Source organism: Elgaria multicarinata, chromosome 3 (genome assembly GCF_023053635.1).
Source record: "Elgaria multicarinata webbii isolate HBS135686 ecotype San Diego chromosome 3, rElgMul1.1.pri, whole genome shotgun sequence".
NCBI classification, from domain to species: Eukaryota; Metazoa; Chordata; class Lepidosauria; order Squamata; family Anguidae; genus Elgaria; species Elgaria multicarinata.
The window spans coordinates 158,565,134-158,584,360 of NC_086173.1; the positions used below are offsets into that span (position 1 = coordinate 158,565,134).

Consider the following 19,227-nt stretch of genomic DNA (forward strand, 5'->3'; position numbering starts at 1 on the left):
CCTCCACACAACAAGGTAACCCACAGTGGGTTAAATAACTAACCCTATTTAAACCACCATCGGTTGTTGTGTTGTCTGAACCCAGTTCTGTTGCCGACACCTACTGATTCATAGACAGCAGTAAGACTCTGTTATTTAGATACATAGTGTGATGAGATATGCCGATCTTCATCCACCCAGACCAGAACATTAGGTATTTATTTATTTATTTATTTTATTTATTTAAGGATTTTTATGCCGCCATTCAGCCAAAAAAGGCTCTCACAGCGGCTTACAAAAGTATTTCTTGACAGTCCTTGCCCACAGGCTTACAATCTAAAAGACATGACACAAAAGGAAAGGGGATTGGGAGGGAGGAGGAGGAGGAGGGGGGAAAGGAAAGCAAATTCAGGCACTACAATCTTAGTTGGAAAGTTCAGCAGTTACAGGTGACAGCAGGAGGGAGGGGTGCTCTCAGCTGGAGCTGGACCCAGGCATGATGGAGAGGTGCCTGGCTGCTACTTCCTCCCTCACTGGTGGCCTCTGCAGAGACAGTTGGTAGCAGGAGGGAGGGGGCTCTCAGCTGGAGCTGGACCCAGGCACGGTGGAGAGGCGCCTGGCTGCTGCTTCCTCCCTCACTGGAGGCCTCTGCAGAGACAATTGGCAGCAGGAGGGAGGGGGCTCTCAGCTGGAGCTGGACCCAGGCACGGTGGAGAGGCGCCTGGCTGCTGCTTCCTCCCTCACTGGTGGCCTCTGCAGTATCAGTTGGTAGCAGGAGGGAGGGGGCTCTCAGCTGGAGCTGGACCCAGGCATGGTGGAGAGGTGCCTGGCTGCTGCTTCCTCCCTCACTGGTGGCCTCTGCAGTGTCAGTTGGTAGCAGGAGGGAGGGGGCTCTCAGCTGGAGCTGGACCCAGGCATGGTGGAGAGGTGCCTGGCTGCTGCTTCCTCCCTCACTGGTGGCCTCTGCAGTGTCAGTTGGTAGCAGGAGGGAGGGGGCTCTCAGCTGGAGCTGGACCCAGGCACGGTGGAGAGGTGCCTGGCTGCTGCTTCCTCCCTCACTGGTGGCCTCTGCAGAGACAAGAATTACAAGAATAAACATTTTTATATTTATATTTAAACAGGTCGACATCCAGATTAAACAATAACTGATAAATAGTAATAATGATTTGTTCTAAAAACAATAACAATGCTTTCACCGAATTTTTACTTTATTTACTTAAAATATTTCTGGGACGTGTAGGACATTTTTATGTCTATAATAATAATAATAAAATTTATTTCTTAGCCGCCTCTCCATTTTGATTGAGGCGGGGAACAACAGTAAATATAAAATACATAAAACTGAATTAAGAACATAATCTACATAGTTAAAACATCCCAAAAACATTCTAAAACATCCTGAACATGCCTATGGTTGCACTGTTAGCTAGTCCCAGCATTCCATTTTGACCTCGACCGTCACTCATAAGAACATCAGAAGAGCCCTGCTGGATCAGACCAAGGGTCCATCTAGTCCAGCACTCTGTTCACACAGTGGCCAAGCAGCCATCGGCCAGGGATGAACAAGCAGGACATGGTGCAACAGCACCCTCCCACCCATGTTCCCCAGCAACTGGTGCACACAGGCTTACTGCCTCAAATACTGGAGATAGCACCCAACCCTCAAGGCTAGTAGCCATTGATAGCCTTCGCCTCCAGGAATTTATCCAACCCCCTTTTAAAGCCATCTAAATTGGTAGCATCACTACATCTTGTGGTAGTGAGTTTCATAATTTAACCGTGTGCTGTGTGAAGAAGTCCTTCCTTTGATTTCTCCTGAATCTCCCACCGCTCAGCTTCATGGGATGACCCCATTGGGTTCTAGTATTTTGAGAGAGGGAGAAAAATGCCTTCCTCTCCACATTCTCCACACCAGGCATACTTTTGTACACTTCAGTCAGCCTCCTCTTCTCCAAGCTAAACAATCCCAGCAGATAAAACCTTCCCTTTCTGAAACCGTTCCTCTTCCTGTCTCCGCAGGTGGCCAGAAGGGAAGCCAGGTCAAGACGGAGAATTCTCAGTGTGGAAGTAATGAGCTAGAGGACACGCCCAGGACAGACCCACAAATAAGCCAGGCGAATGTGTTGGAGAGGGCTGAGATGCAAGAGGAAGGATGTGTATCTGAAGATGGACAGGGGAAGCAGCCAGTGGAGAGAGGGAACGAATGTAATGAGCTCACAGAAGATCTTTCAGCTGCAATTATCCAGCATTCCGAAGTATACAGAACAGATAAAATGTCCTTGTTCTCCAAGTATGGTAGAAAGTATTGCTACAGATCAGAACTTGACATGATGCAGACCATGGAGGGCCATGATGAATGTCCCATGTCAGAAGAACATTTCCAGCAACATTCATACTTTGATCAACATCAGAGAACCATAAAGGGTGATAGTGAATTCTCCAAGTATGGAGAAGGAGCTATCATCAGTCAACAGAGTAACCATGCAGAAGAGAAGCCTAATAATTCTCCTGAGGGTGGAAAGAGCTTTAAAAAGACATTAAAGAGAAATCAAGGAATTCAAAGTGAACGGAAACCATATGAATGTTCCCAGTGTGGGAAATGCTTCAGTCAGAAAGAACGTTTGAAGAATCATCAGCATCTTCATACTGGAGAGAAACGGCATGAATGTCCTGAGTGCGGGAAAAGGTTCAGTTCTAAAGAAGTATTAACAAGACATCAGACGGTCCATACTGGAGAGAAACCACACAAATGTTCTCAGTGTGGGAAATGCTTCAGTCAGAGAGGGGGTCTTCAGAGACATCAGAGAATTCACACTGCAGAGAAGCCATTCAAATGTCCTCAGTGTGGGAAATGCTTCAGTCGGAAAGAGCCTATGCAGAAACATCAACGAATTCATACTGGAGAGAAACCATATGAATGTCCTCATTGTAGGAAATGCTTTGGCCGGAAAGAACATTTAATGAACCATCAGCAAGTCCACACTGGAGGGAGGCTGCATGAATGTTCTCAGTGTGGGAAAAGGTTCACTTTTAGAGAAGTATTAACAAGACATCAGAGAATCCATACTGGAGAGAAGCCATACAAATGCTCTTACTGTGGGAAGTGCTTCAATCAGTGCGGTGATATGAAGAGACATAGAAGAATTCATACGGGAGAGAAACCTTATGAATGCCCTGAGTGTGGGAAAAGCTTCAGTCGGAGAGAACATTTGAAGGACCATCAGAGAATCCATACAGGAGAGAAACCGTTCAAATGCCTAGAGTGCGGGAAAGACTTTTCCCGGAGAGATATACTGATCAGACATCAGAGAATTCATTGGACAGAGACTTTATGAACTTTCCTGTAGGGGTATTCTGAGAAATGAGACAGGGGTCTTCTACTTGAAGCTAACACCTCTCCATCTAAACTGGCCTGCCATCAGGCTCTGTTGCTATAGATTCACCTTTTCCCAGACCTTTTTAGTCTCTGGATTAGCAACTAGACAGCCAGACATCATCCCTCAGGGACTTGCTGACCCCTATCATCCCCAAGTGGGTCAATTTCTACACAAAATGTTTTTAAATAGTTTACGTCAATTTTTTAGTATTCCATGAGTTGGTTTGGGCTACGATCCTAAGTATGCTGATTGCAACCTAAAGCCTGTTTAGGCTTAATAACGCTAATATTTATGAGTAAATCTGTTGGACAGGGGTGTTGCTAGGTTTTTAAAGATCCAAGGCACAGGCCCATAACAGAAATTTGCATGTATATATAGGTGTGCACTAACTCCCCAATTTGACTCTGACCCTGATTCAGCACTTTGGAAAACATCTGCTGGGACCAATTTGAAATCAATCCACTTTGATGCTGTACTAAATCCGTGTCCAGGTTCGGAAAATCAAGTCTTTGGGTTTCTTGACTATCATGGGAATTTTTTTTTTAAAAAAAAAACACTATAACTTTTTGCTCTTGGTCAGATTTGAATAATAGTTGCAGGCATGGTAGTCCCTTATGACAACCAGGAACACCTGCTCCTCACACCTTGATTTCAATCTTTCCTCCTGTGAGCAAGATCATCGCTTACTACCCTAAGGAGAGACATGGCCCAGGCTTCCAAACCCACAAAGAAATCCAGTCTGCAGACACAAGGACTGCACTTTTATTGCTTTAAGTCTCTGGTTCCTATTCAAGAGCCACCATTTGGGTGGCAAGATCATAACCAGAGGTGGGACAACTGCACTGTGCATCTCTATTGGGCAAGTTCTATTTGCCTGCTACGGACATCTTCAATTTGAAACAGGACGTGCCAATCTGCATTGACAGTTGGACATTTTGGGGACGGCACTTGTTGGAGGTCTGAAATGGCCTCCAGGCTACAATTACTGCGGCTGACGCCTATTAGTCAAGGAGGGCCAATAAAAGAAAGAGCTGCATTCCTCATTGGTACCCTTCATTTAAGGATGAAAGATGCATTTTGTGCAGGCCCATCTCCTGTTTTGGAAAGAAGATATTTTGGTGCTTTTTGAATGCATTTTATCAATAAAACTTGTACATTCTGCAGAAATTGTGGTGGGTTGAAACAAACGCTAACATTTGCCCACTCACTTCTCATCAATAATGCTCCTCTCGGGATTATTCTGAGCTGTTATAATTTCATCCCATCCTTCCTCCAAGGTACTTAGGGTGGTGTCCAGGGTTCAACAAATCACTGCTACTAGCCGTACGGTGACAATATGAAAACGAAGACAGGGCTCCTGTATCTTTAACAGTTGCATAGAAAAGGGAATTTCAGCAGGTGTCGTTTGTATGCATGTAGCACCTGGTGAAAGTCCCTGTTCATCACAACAGGTAAAGCTGCAGGAGCTATACTGGAGTGACCAGATTTAAAAGGGCAGGGCACCTGCAGCTTTAACTTGTGATGAAGAGGGAATTTCACCAGGTTCTCCATATATACAAATGACACCTCCTTTTCAATACAACTGTTAAAGATACAGGAGCCCTGTCTTTGTTTTCATAGGGTCACCCTAACTACCCCACCCCTCACACAAAAAAGGGCTTCCTAGCTCCTGTCTTGTAGAGTTACCAGTTTTTCAATTAGCATCTGCTTCTGTGTCAGACTGAGGTGCAAGAATCGGCTAATGAAGCTTTTCACGGCACAGAAACATGAATAGTGACATCTGTTGTAGCTCAAACGGCTGTTAAACGCATAAAAGGTTAGTTGAAAGATTGGCAAACATTGCCTATGTCATAGAATCATAGAATAGCAGAGTTGGAAGGGGCCTACAAGGCCATCAAGTCCAACCCCCTGCTCAATGCAGGAATCCACCCTAAAGGATCCCTGACAGATGGTTGTCCAGCTGCCTCTTGAAGGCCTCTAGTGTGGGAGAGCCCACAACCTCCCTAGGTAACTGGTTCCATTGTCGTACTGCTCTAACAGTCAGGAAGTTTTTCCTGATGTCCAGCCGGAATCTGGCTTCCTTTAACTTGAGCCCGTTATTCCGTGTCCTGCACTCTGGGAAGATCGAGAAGAGATCCTGGCCCTCCTCTGTGTGACAACCTTTTAAGTATTTGAAGAGTGCTCTCATGTCTCCCCTCAATCTTCTCTTCTCCAGGCTAAACAGGCCCAGTTCTTTCAGTCTCTTTTCATAGGGCTTTGTTTCCAGACCCCTGATCATCCTGGTTGCCCTCTTCCAAAATACTAGAACCCGGGGTCATTCCATGAAGCTTATTGGTGGGAGATCCAGGACAGATAAAAGGAAGGACTTCTTCACACAGCACATAGTTAAATTATGGAACTCACTGCCACAAGATATAGTGATGGCCACCAATTTGGATGGCTTTAAAAGGGGGTTAGTTAAATTCCTGGAAGAGAAGGCTATCAATGGCTACTAGCCCTGATGGTTATGTGCTATCTCCAGTATTCAAGGCAGTAAGCCTGTGTGCACCAGTTGCTGGGGAACATGGGTAGGAGGGTGCTGTTGCACCATGTCCTGCTTTGTTGGTCCCTGGTTGGCCACTGTGTGAACAGAGTGCTGGACTAGATGGACCCTTGGTCTGATCCAGCATGGCACTTATGTTCGTAGGTGAGTAACTTGTGGTCCTCCAGATGTTTTGGCCTACATTTCCCATCATGCCTCACCATTGGCTAGGGCTGGTAGGATTTGTAGGCCAGAACTACTGGAGGCCCACATGTTGCTCCCTCTGGCCTACATATAAGCCTGTGTGTAGCCTGTGTGTACATATAAGCTGGCTGGGGCATTCTGGGAGTTGTAGTCCAACACATCTGGAGCGCCCCAGGTTGAGGAAGGCTGAGCTAGAGTGACCAGATACAAAAGAGGACAGGGCTCCTGCAGCTTTTACTGTTGTGATGAAGACGGAATTTCACCAGGTGCTACATATGCATACAAACGACGCCTGCTGTAATTACCTTTTCTATACAACTGCAAAAGATACAGGAGCCCGGTCCTCCTTTACATAGGGTCACCCTATTAACAATACACATTACAGAGTAATTTATTTATTTATTTTATTTATTTATTTAAGTATTTTTATGCCGCCATTCAGCCAAAAAAGGCTCTCATGGCGGCTTACAAAAGTATTTCTTGACAGTCCCTGCCCACAGGCTTACAATCTAAAAGACATGACACAAAAGGAAAGGGGATTGGGAGGGAGGAGGAGGAGGGGGGAAAGGAAAGCAAACTCAGGCACTACAATCTTAGTTGGAAAGTTCAGCAGTTGCAGTTGACAGCAGGAGGGAGGGGGGCTCTCAGCTGGAGCTGGACCCAGGCACGGTGGAGAGATGCCTGGCTGCTGCTTCCTCCCTCACTGGTGGCCTCTGCAGTGACAGTTGGTAGCAGGAGGGAGGGGGCTCTCAGCTGGAGCTGGACCCAGGCACGGTGGAGAGATGCCTGGCTGCTGCTTCCTCCCTCACTGGTGGCCTCTGCAGTGACAGTTGGTAGCAGGAGGGAGGGGGCTCTCAGCTGGAGCTGGACCCAGGCACGGTGGAGAGATGCCTGGCTGCTGCTTCCTCCCTCACTGGTGGCCTCTGCAGAGACAGTTGGAAGCAGGAGGGAGGGGGCTCTCAGCTGGACCTGGACCCAGGCACGGTGGAGAGATGCCTGGCTGCTGCTTCCTCCCTCACTGGTGTAATAATATTGAAAGAGAAGAGGTGAATGGATATGTCGGGTATATACTTCTAGGTGGTTGCAGAAACTCAGGTGTTGTTGTTGTTTTGCAAAAGCAGCGTAATAATAGCAGAGCTGAGGCTGTGGTTTCGAGGAGATACGATAAGAATGTCACTGTTTGAGGTGTTATTCAGGAACTCTGACAGGATATATCTGGTACACAGATGTAAGTGATGGCACAAAACTAGCATCAACCTTCCACTGTTACTTCCCAACAATTAGTATTCAGTGGTATATTTCTCCAGCAAAAGATGGCTCTATCGAGTTAGCATGGTTAACAACCGTTGAGGATCTTGAACGCTGTATCTTGCTCAACTCTCCAGCCCAGGGAACTACACAAGAACACGGCAATTTATTTTATCTATTATTTATTTATTTACTACATTTCTATACCGCCCAATAGCCGGAGCTCTCGGGGCGGTTCACAAAAATTAAAAACATTCAAAGTATAAAACAACTGTATAAAACCATAATATAAAATACAATAGAAAAGCTCAACCAGATAAAAACAGCAGCAATGCAAAATTACAAATTTAAAACACCAAGTTAAAATTTATTGATAGACTGTTAAAATGCTGGGAGAATAAAAAGGTCTTCACCTGGCGTCTAAAAGCATATAATGTAGGTGCCAAGCGAACCTCCTTAGGGAGCTCATTCCACAGCCGGGGTGCCACAGCAGAGAAGGCCCTCCTCCTGGTAGCCACCTGCCTCACTTCCTTTGGCAAGGGCTCGCGGAGAAGGACCCCTGAGGATGACGTTAGGGTCCGGGCAGGTACATATGGGAGGAGGCGTTCCTTCAGTGCAATATTCTTATATGGCTTTCCTGTTGTTTGAATGGAGTTTGTATAAGAGACATACCCAGGGGATTCAGCCTTGGCCCATTGTCTGCACTGGTAAATGGGCTTAACCAAATGTAAGTCCAATTTAAGTCAGTGGGATGCACTTCTGATTAAATGAGAAGAGCCATGCTGGATCAGACCTATTTAGTCCAGCACTGGGAGGGCCATAGCTCAGAAGGTCCCACGTTCGATCACCTACAACAGACCATAAGCCTATTATTATTATTATTATTATTATTATTATTATTATTATTATTATTATTATTATTATTATTATTTTATATAGCACCATCAATGTACATGGTGCTGTACAGAGTAAAACAGTAAATAGCAAGACCCTGCCGCGTAGGCTTACATTCTAATAAAATCAACTGTCCAGTTCTCTCCTCCATGTCTCTTCTTGTATGGCCAGAGAGCTTCGGCTATTGGGCGGTATAAAAATGTAATAAATAAAATAAGGTGGGTGCCACTACAGAAAAGGCCCTCCTCTTAAATGCTGCCTGCTGTGTTCCATAGAATCGAGGCATTTGGAGTGAGGCCTTAAATGATGAACTGAGTAAGGCCTACCTGTTGAACTGACAGAAACATCTGCTTGAAAGTTGACCTTACGGTACCCTGGTCCCAAGCCATTTAAGGCTTTCAAGTTAATATATATGAGGGTTGGGGACCTTGTATCCTGTACCTGCCAGGTGCTGTTGGATTACACCTCCCAGCATCCTTAACCACTGGCCATGCTGGCTGGAGCAGATGGGAGCTGGAGTCCAAAAACTGGGGTTCCAGACGTTCTCCAACTCTAATCTATACCATATATGTATAAACCATATACATGGGTGTAGACTAGGATATCATGGCAAAGAGGGCATGGCCGGCTAGGAATTCCAGAACGACGCATTGGAACCCCAGGCTGAGTTTCTGTATCCTTGAGAGACTACATAGAAAAAATGTTGGCAGTGATGTATGAGGGAAATGAAATGCAAGAAATGAAGGCTCCGATGATGACAATAAAGCTTGAATGTAAAAAGAAAAACAACTGCAGTGATGACACACGAAGTACTGTTGATGAAAACACATTCTAGCACTAATAAACTAAAACCTGTTGAGATAAACACTCATAATTTTGATTAAGGCTTCAAGGATCATAGAACAGTAGAGTTGGAAGGGGCCTATAAAGCCATCGAGTCCAACCCCCTGCTCAGTGCAAGAATCCACTTTAAAGCATCCCTGACAGATGGTTGTCCAGCTGCCTCTTGAAGGCCTCTAGTGTGGGAGAGCCAGCAACCTCCCTAAGCAATTGGTTCCGTTGTCGTGCTGCTCTAACAGTCAGGAAGTTTTTCCTGATGTCCAGCTAGAATCTGGCTTCCTGTAACTTGAGCCCGTTATTCCGTGTCCTGCACTCTGGGAGGATCGAGAAGAGATTCTGGCCCTCCTCTGTGTGACAACCTTTTAAGTATTTGAAGAGTGCTATCATGTCTCCCCTCAATCTTCTCTTCTCCAGGCTAAACATGCCCAGTTCTTTCAGTCTCTCTTCATAGGACTTTGTTTCCAGACCCCTGATCAGTTGCCCTCCTCTGACACGCTCCAGCTTGTTCATAATAAATATTCAAATAATATTCTTCTTTGTGAAACAAGGCATTCTCATGTGAGCTCTGATTAAAGGTTGAAGAAGACTGATGCGAGTGGAAATTGCCCAGTTCTTTCAGTCTCTCTCCATAGGGCTTTGTTTCCAGACCCCTGATCATCCTGGTTGCCCTCCTCTGAACACGCTCCAGCTTGTCTGCGTCCTTCTTGAATTGTGGAGCCCAGAACTGGACGCAATACTCTAGATGAGGCCTAACCAGGGCCGAATAGAGAGGAACCAGTACCTCACCTGATTTGGAAGCTATACTTCTATTAATGCAGCCCAAAATAGCATTTGTCTTTCTTGCAGCCATATCGCACTGTTGGCTCATATTCAGCTTGCGATCTACAACAATTCCAAGATCCTTCTTGTTTGTAGTATTGCTGAGCCAAGTATCCCCCATCTTGTAACTGTGCCTTTGGTTTCTATTTCCTAGATGTAGAACTTGGCATTTATCCCTATTAAATTTCATTCTGTTGTTTTCAGCCCAGCACTCCAGCCTATCAAGATCACTTTGAAGTTTGTTTCTGTCTTCCAGGGTATTAGCTATCCCACCCAATTTTGTGTCATCTGCAGATTTGATGCACTTCCTCATCCAAATCATTAATAAGGAGGAGGAGTTTCAGGATAGCACATATCCAGGCCTCTCCGGTGTCCTCCCTTCCCCGCCCATCAGAACACCCTGTTCCTCCCTCTCTGAAGTCGATTTGTTGGTTCTTGCCACGCCGGCTGTGAGTGGGTGGTTAGTTCTCTGACCTCTGAAGTGTTCTTCCAAGCATTCTTAATGTCCTTGGATGCTCTCCCAGGGACCATAGCATTACTCTCTAAGAGGCTTTTATCAGGATTCAAGTCCTTAAGAATGGTCAGTATTTTATTTATTTATTTATTTATTTATTTATTTATTACATTTATATACTGCCCCATAGCCGAAGCTTTCTGGGCGGTTTACAAAAGTTAAAAACAGTGAACATTAAAAACAAATATACAAAAATTGAAAAGCATAAAAACACAATATCCAATTAAAAACAACTATTCTGGGATCAATTAAAAAACTCAGCATGTGTTGATAACTGCCCGGGAGAAAAGTCTTAATCTGGCGCCGAAAAGATAACAATGTTGGCGCCAGGCGAGCCTCGTTGGGGAGATCATTCCATAATTGGGGGGGCACCACTGAAAAGGCCTTCTCCCTTGTTGCTGCCCTCCGAGCTTCCTTCAGAGTAGACACTCGGAGGAGGACCTTAGATGTTGAGCATAGTGTACGGGTAGGTTCATGTCGGGAGAGGCGTTCCATCAGGTATGGTGGTCCCAAGCCGTGTAAGGCTTTATAGGTTAAAACTATTTACTGCTATTTACTGTTTTACTCTGTACAGCACCATGTACATTGATGGTGCTATATAATATAATAATAATAATAATAATAATAATAATAATAATAATAATAATAATAATAATAATACCAGCACCTTGAATCAGGCTCGAAAACGTATAGGCAGCCAATGCAAGCGGGCTAAAATCAGTCTTATATGTTCACACATTCTGGTTCTGGTTATCACTCTGGCCGCTGCTTTTTGCACAAGCTGAAGCTTCCGAACTGTCTTCAAAGGCAGCCCTACGTAGAGCACATAGTAATCTAATTTGGAGGTTACCAGAGCATGGACAACTGAAGCTTGGTTTGTCCAGTAAGCATTCTTTTGAAGACCCCAAAGTAAATATTAGTATTCCCTTATTTACAATATGCCCCTTTAATAAACCAACATTTAATAGTTCAAACGGTCTCTGGTGTTGGTTCTCATCTCACGTCGGCCTAAGCTTATTATATGAACGTTATTAGAAGGTTATACAGTATTCTAAGAGAATTGATGGCGGTAGGAAAGAGTTGACTTAAGGAAATCTGGGTTATAGTGACAGGGAATTCTAGGCCCTGAAATATAAACATTAGTAGTAGTAGTAGTAGTAGTAGTAGTAGTAGTAATAGTATCCTGCCTTTTGCCCAATGCTGGGCCTCAGGGCGGCTTTACAAAATTAAAACATATACAGTTAAAATCTATAAATAGGAATATACAAAAGTTTAAAATGTATTAAATATGTTCGAATATTAAAACATTTAAAATGTATGACAATTTAAAAAGTCCTAAGCATAGACAGAGACCCAGATTATTTGCCCAGTAATGTAGAGGCTAAAGAGGTATGGAGAAAGGAGAATTTGTGGCAACACATCCTTGATGGCAGGACAGGTTTGATGGTGGGGTTTTTAGATGCTGATGGCACACACTCATTTCTCAAAATGGCCTCTAGGGAAAATAATCGCTGATCACAGAATACTCCGTCAATGTCCTCAATGGATGCTGCAATGTTTCAGCATGTGATCTTTCTGACTCTTCACACACACTGAACATTTATAAAATCTCTGTCCTATTATTTGTGAGTTCTCTGATGTCTGATCAGTTTATCTTTCTGAGAGAAGTTTCCCCCACACTTTGAACATTTATACGGTTTCTCTCCAGTATGAACTCTATCATGCATCTTCAAAGCTCCTTTTTGTCTGAAGCATTTCCCACACTGGGAACAATCCAATGGTCTCTCTCCGGTATGAATTCTCCGATGCATCATCAAGTTCCCATTGTGCCTGAAGCATTTCCCACAATGAGAACACTTGTATGGTTTCTCTCCAGTATGAATTCTCTGATGACACCTCAAGGTGGCACTATGTGTGAAGCGTTTCCCGCACCAAGAGCATTCATATGGTTTATCCCCAGTGTGGATTCTTTGATGGTGTGTTATTTGTTTTCTAGAAGCGAAGCTTTTCCCGCACTCAGGACACAGATATGCTTCCTCTCCCGAATGGCCAGTCGAATGGCCGGTCAAAACATCTCTTTTTCTGTACTCTGTGAATTCACTAAGTTGTTTCCCTCCTATTGCATTTCTCTGATGTTCTTCAAGGTACATTCTTTGCTGGAAATTTCCTTTTGACATGGGGCACTCATAGAGGTCCTCTGTTGTATGCATCTTAAGAAGTTCTGATTTGTAGCCGTACTTTCTGCCATACTTGGAGAACAAGGGCATTTCCCCCCTTTTGCACACTGAGGAACTTTGTTTAGCTGCACTTGAAAGAACTCCTGCAAACTCTGTGTACTCATTCTCTCTATCCACTGATTTCTTCCCTTGCTGCCCTTTGGATTCCCCTCTCTGTCCATGAATTTCAGCTGTCACAAAAAGGTTCTTTTCACATACTGTTCTAGGAGTATTCTCTGGCCTGATCTCTCCCTGCTGACAGTCCTTTGTTTTGATCAGACTTCTGTTCTTTTTACCTGAAGAGAAAGATATAGGAACCTAAGAACCTAAGAAGGGCCATCCTGTATCAGACCGAGGGTCCATCTAGTCCAGCACTCTGTTCACACAGTGGCCAACCAGCCATCGGCCAGGGATGAACAAGCAGGACATGGTGCAACAGCACCCTCCCACCCATGTTCCCCAGCAACTGGTGCACACAGGCTTATTACCTTGAATACTAGAGATAGCACACAACCATCAAGGCTAGGAGCCATTGATAGCCTTTGCCTCCAGGAATTTATCCAACCCCCTTTTGAAGCCATCCAAATGGGTGGCCATCACTACATCTTGTGGTAGTGAGTTCCATAATTTAACTATGCACCGTGTGAAGAAGTCCTTCCTTTTATTTGTCCTGGATCTCCCACCAATCAGCTTCATGGGATGACCCCACTGGGTTCTAGTATTTTGAGAGCGGGGAAAAATGTCTCCCTGTCCACATTCTCCATACCAGGCATAATTTTGTACACCTCTATCATTTCTCCCCTTCTCAGCTCACCTTTTCTAGATTTTTGCCACCTCATTCTTATTGCTGCTTTCCACTACCATCCAACCCAGAGTTAATTCCAGGTAATCCTGATAAACTTGTATGAAATTATTAAAATAATTCCTGATGTCAGATTTGTGTTCATTTACGGCTACCCTCTGGAAGTTTCGTTTCGCCTTTTGCAGCTAAAAGCCAGGCACGTCATAATCATATCTCTTTCTTGCTCGTGGTGGTTTTTCTAGACGGGCAGGAATTTTCTGACAATTGAGCATGTTTAAAGTATTATTATTATTATTATTATTATTATTATTATTATTATTATTTATATAGCACCATCACTGTACATGGTGCTGTACAGAGTACACAGGAAAATTAGATCCATATAGATGTTTCCTTTGGAATGAACTCCATTCTTTAGGAGAAGATATGATCTTCGGAGCCCTTAAGACAGCCAAAAGACTTATATATTATCACATTGAAAGGACAAATTTACACCTCCTATAATGCAATGGATCGAGGACCTAATAACATTATCAACTTTTGAACTAGTGTTATATAGACGCAACTTGCAAGAGGATAAATATACGGATATTTGGTCTGCTTTTCTTGAAACTTTTGTATAACTCTCTCCCTTTTTTAAAAAGTTTATATGATGGAAATGATGATAATTTTATATACACAATCTATGGTGTGTGTTTTCCCGTTTTCACGATGTATTTTTTGTTTTGTTTGTTATTATTCACAATAAAATTTGAATATTTTTTGTTAAAGTATGACTGCTTTCTGGACGTGGGTGTGGATGTATTTTGGTAGGCCCTATTTATTATCATCAACATCATCATCATTTTTATACTGCCAAATAGGCAAGGCTCTCTGGGCAGTTTACAATCAAAACTATAATATACAAAAAGTCAAGATTTAAACCATTTTTTTTAAAAAAAAATCACATAAAACCAGATTAAGTTATAGTCTATAGAAAGCTTGTCTAAAAAGATATGTTTTCAGGAGGCGTTTGAAGGATGTTACATTTTATTTTATTTTATTTATTTATTTGTTTATTTATTACATTTATATACCGCCCCATAGCTGAAGCTCTCTGGGCGGTTTATTATTATTATTATTATTAATTTATATAGCACCATCAATGTACATGGTGCTGTACAGAGTAAAACAGTAAATAGCAAGACCCTGCCGCATAGGCTTACATTCTAATAAAACCATAATAAAACAATAAGGAGGGGAAGAGAATGCAAACAGGCACAGGGTAGGGTAAAACTAACAGTATAAAGTCAGAACAAAATCAAGTTTTAAAAGCTTTAGGAAAAAGAAAAGTTTTTAGCTGAGCTTTAAAAGCTGCGGTTGAACTTGTAGTTCTCAAATGTTCTGGAAGAGCGTTCCAGGCGTAAGGGGCAGCAGAAGAAAATGGACGAAGCCGAGCAAGGGAAGTAGAGACCCTTGGGCAGGCGAGAAACATGGCATCAGAGGAGCGAAGAGCACGAGCGGCGCAATAGTGTGAGATGAGAGAGGAGAGATAGGAAGGAGCTAGACAGTGAAAAGCTTTGTAGGTCAACAGAAGAAGTTTATATTGGATTCTGAAGTTTACAAAAGTTAAAAACAGTAAACATTAAAAAGTATACAAAATTTAAAAACCATCAGAAACATAAAAAACACAGTATAAAAACAACAGCATCCATTTAAAAACAACGGTTTTGGTGTCCGTTAAAAAACAAACTAAGCGTTGTTAAATGCTGTTAAATGCCTGGGAGAAGATAAAAGTCTTGACTCCCGAACCGCCCTCCAGAGGGTGGGTGTTGCTACAGAGAAGGCCTGCTGTCAAGGCCTGCTGTTCTTCGTGATGACATTCTACTCGTCTTGAAATGAGCTAGGGTGACCCTATGAAAAGGAGGACAGGGCTCCTGTATCTTTAACACTTGCATAGAAAAAGGAATTTCAGCAGGTGTCATTTGTATATATGGAGAAGCTGGTGAAACTCCCTCTTCATCACAACAGTTAAAGCTGCAGGAGCTATACTAGAGTGACCAGATTCAAAAGAGGGCAGGGTGCCTGCAGCTTTTTAACTGTTGTGAGGAAGAGGAAATTTCACCAGGTTCCCCATATATGCAAATGACACCTGCTGAAATTCCCTTTTCAATACAACTGTTAAAGATACAGGAGCCCTGTCCTCCTTTTCATATGGTCACCCTACCCTAGGTATAACAAGCGGGACTGCCTCTGATGATGACATGATAACATTCTCATATCGCTTCCTGTTGCTTCAATGGTTGTGACTTCGGAAAAAATTGGCTTTCTGCAGGAGTTTTTAAGATGGATGAGAATGTTATGTTTTTCTCCTGTGTCACGGATGATGGCAAAGTTTCTTTTGTTTAGAAAGGGGCAGACGGCAGGGCTCTCTTTTCCGCTAGATTTATGCTTGTAACTGCAATTAGGCAGAGCAGAGAAATGTATGGTTTTGCCCATGAGCAGGCTGAACATAAAATGGCTTTGTAGACTACTTTATTGGGGAATCCAGATTTGGGTTGATAGTGGAATTTATACTCTAGATCAGCTAACAGGATCAGATTACTTTTTTTTTTTACCATTTTCAGTACTGCAAATATCATAGAATCATAGAATAGTAGAGCTGGAAGGGGCATATAAGGCCGTCGAGTCCAACCCCCTGCTCAATGCAGGAATCCACCTTAAAGCATCCCTGACAGATGGCTGTCCGGCTACAACCCAAAGACCTCTAGTGTGGGAGAGCCCACAGCCTCCCTAGGTCATTGGTTTCATTGTCGTACTGCTCTAACAGTCGGGAAATATTTCCTGATGTCCAGCTAGAATCCTGAACCCATTATTCCTTGTTCTGCACTCTAGGATTGTTTAGCTTGGGAAAAAAGGAGGCTAAGGGGAGACATGCTAGAAGTGTACAAAATTATGGTGTGGAAAATGCGGATAGGGAGACATTTTTCTCCCTCTTCCATAATACTAGAACCCAATGGGGTCATCCCATGAAGCTGATTGGTGGGAGACTTCTCCACACAGCGCAGAGTTACATTATGGAACTCTCTACCACAAGATGTAAGTGATGGCCACCAATTTGGAGGGCTTTAAAAGGGGTTTGGATAAATTCATGGATAGGGTGAGCCTATTATTATTATTATTATTATTATTATTATTATTATTATTATTATTATTATTTATTTATTTATATAGCACCATCAATGTACATGGTGCTGTACAGATTGCACAGTAAATAGCAAGACCCTGCCGCATAGGCTTACAATCTAATAAAGTTGTAGTAAACAATAAGGAGGGAAAGAGAATGCAAACAGGCACAGGGAAGTGTAAACAGGCACCGGGTAGGGTGAAGCTAACAGTATAGTCAGAACAAACTCAATATTTAAAAGCTATAGGGAACAGAAAAGAAAATGAAAAGGAGGACAGGGCTCCTGTATCTTTAATAGTTGTATTGAAAAGGGAATTTCTGCAGGTGTCATTTGTATATATGGAGAACCTGGTGAAATTCCCCCTTCATCACACCAGTTAAAGCTGCAGGAGCTATACTAGAGTGACCAGATTTAAAAGAGGGCAGGGCACCTGCAGCTTTAACTGTTGTGAGGAAGAGGGAATTTCACCAGGTTCTCCATCTATACAAATGACACCTGCTGAAATTCCCTTTTCAATACAACTATTAAAGATACAGGAGCCCTGTCCTCCTTTTCATAGGGTCACCCTATTCATGGAGGAGAAGGCGATCAAGGGCTACTAGTCCTGATGGCTCTGTGCTACCTCCAGTGTCCGAGGCAGCAAGCCTGTGTGCACCAGTTGCTGGGGAACATGGGTGGGAGGGTGCTGTTGCACATGGGTCCTGCTTGTAGGTCCCTGGTCGACAGCTGGTCAGCCACTGGTTCCAGCAGGGCTCTTCTTACGCTGTTATGTTCTTAAGTCTAAGCCAGCCTTCCTCAACCTGGGGTGCTCCAGATGTGTTGGACTGCATCTCCCAGAATGCCCCAGCCAGCCGAGCTGGCTGGGGCATTCTGGGAGTTGTAGTCCAACACATCTGGAGCGCCCCAAGTTGAGGAAGGCTGGTCTAAGAGGTCCATCAGAGGAGCAGCAAGCCTATATACACCAATTGCTGGGGAACATGGGTGGGAGGGTGCCGTTGCCTTTGTGTGTTGCTTGTGGGTGGTCGGCAGCTGGTTGTCCACTCTGTGAACAGAGTGCTGGACTAGATGGGCCCTTGGTCTGATCCAGCAGGGCCCTTCTTACGCTCTTGCGAATAAACTCTTTTGCATCCTGAGAATGTTTTTCTCTCCTTTGTAGCCTAGAAGCATCCATGGACAGACTTGTTGTTGTTAAACAGTGGGGAGTCAGAAAACATTGCTGATCTACTGCAAGTCACAGAGATCTACCAGCAGAACCTGATCTACCTTTTGCCCTCTGCTACATTCATGTAGTCTTTCGCTTTTCTACAGTGGTACTTGGACCTGTGGATGTTTACTCGCCCCGAACAGAAGAGATCCTTACCCAAAGCATCTCCTTTGCCATCATCTTCCTCCAAGACTTGCCAGAAAATAGTGCATTGGCCTGGCTGCCTCAGAGTTTGCTCATCCATATGGAAAGATGTGTCAGTCTCTTGCAGGTTCATCAGACTCATATCCTGTTACACGCACAAAAAACTCAGCATAAGGGCACAGATATAGGACCACAGCATTTCAATGCATGATCCAGAACCGTTAAATATATGCCTGGTCATTTACCCATAAACTTACCATGGAACAATGGGGGAAATCCACCCTTTTATCATCCTTTAATCACCCTAATTTGGACTCAGGTCAGGCTTATAAACAAGCATTTTAACTATGGATAAGAGAATAACAGGCTCAAGTGACAGGAAGCCAGATTCCGTCTGGACATCAGGAAAAACTTCCTGACTGTTAGAGCAGTACGACAATGGAACCACTTACCTGGGGAGGTTGTGGGCTCTCCCACCCTAGAGGCCTTCAAGAGGCAGCTGGACAACCATCTGTCAGGGATGCTTTAGGATGGATTCCTGCATTGAGCAGGGGGTTGGACTCGATGGCCTTGTAGGCCCCTTCCAACTCTGCTATTCTATGATTCTATGACACAAGCTCCGTAATTTTGATTACCAAGGAAGGTTGCTAATTTCATTTTTTCCTTCACAATTTTGGGCTCATAAAAGAGTCATGGCAGGCGGAATTCCAACAAGTACAGTGCGCTTCTTCAATTACTGCATCTACACTCTGAGAAAAACGACGACAATGGATTTTCTCTCCTGTCATGAAGCTGCTAAAAGTGCCAAAAATATAAAAGTGGCAAGGTTAACCTACCCTTCTAGTCTGTTTTAAATGAAGGCTTTTCTACTCTGAAAACAGCTGGAAGAAACATAGAAAATAAACAATAAAATATTTTTGGTGAGAGATGGTTATTAATAAGGACTAGTTGTCAATACCTGATACAGTTAATCATTATGGTTGCATTTTAGACAGAGCAGAGTCTGGAACTCTGAACTTTTTGTGAACCGCCCAGAGAGCTTCAGCTATTGGGCGGTATATAAAATAAATAAATAAATAAATAATAAACTCTCTTCTTTTTATAATAAATTTAGTACAAGGCAAAATTCCAATAGAATGCCAATAAACCTCTAGAAACAGGCTTGGGGCATTAACAGGATTAGGGAACATAAAACGTCTGGCGTTATATAAAATCACTAATTTGAAACTGGAAGAAATGATAATATTTAATAATAGTGGGAAATGATAGGTATAGTTTATAATTAGACCGCAAATGTG

At 43.4% G+C, this 19,227-nt stretch overlaps 1 protein-coding gene across 2 annotated transcripts in view; it reads left to right on the top strand.

The window, feature by feature from the left end:
- Positions 1-19,227, top strand: part of LOC134396142 (zinc finger protein ZFP2-like) — a 110,629-nt gene that overhangs the window by 15,764 nt on the left and 75,638 nt on the right. Inside the window, exon 6 of one of the 2 annotated variants that reach the window (XM_063122521.1) lies at positions 1,999-3,847. The exons of the other annotated variant lie outside the window; for it this stretch is intronic. Coding sequence (XP_062978591.1) covers positions 1,999-3,314 — 1,316 coding nt within the window. The 3' untranslated portion in view covers positions 3,315-3,847. Of the gene's footprint in view, positions 1-1,998; positions 3,848-19,227 lie in introns of those variants that run through there. 2 annotated transcript variants of the gene reach the window in all.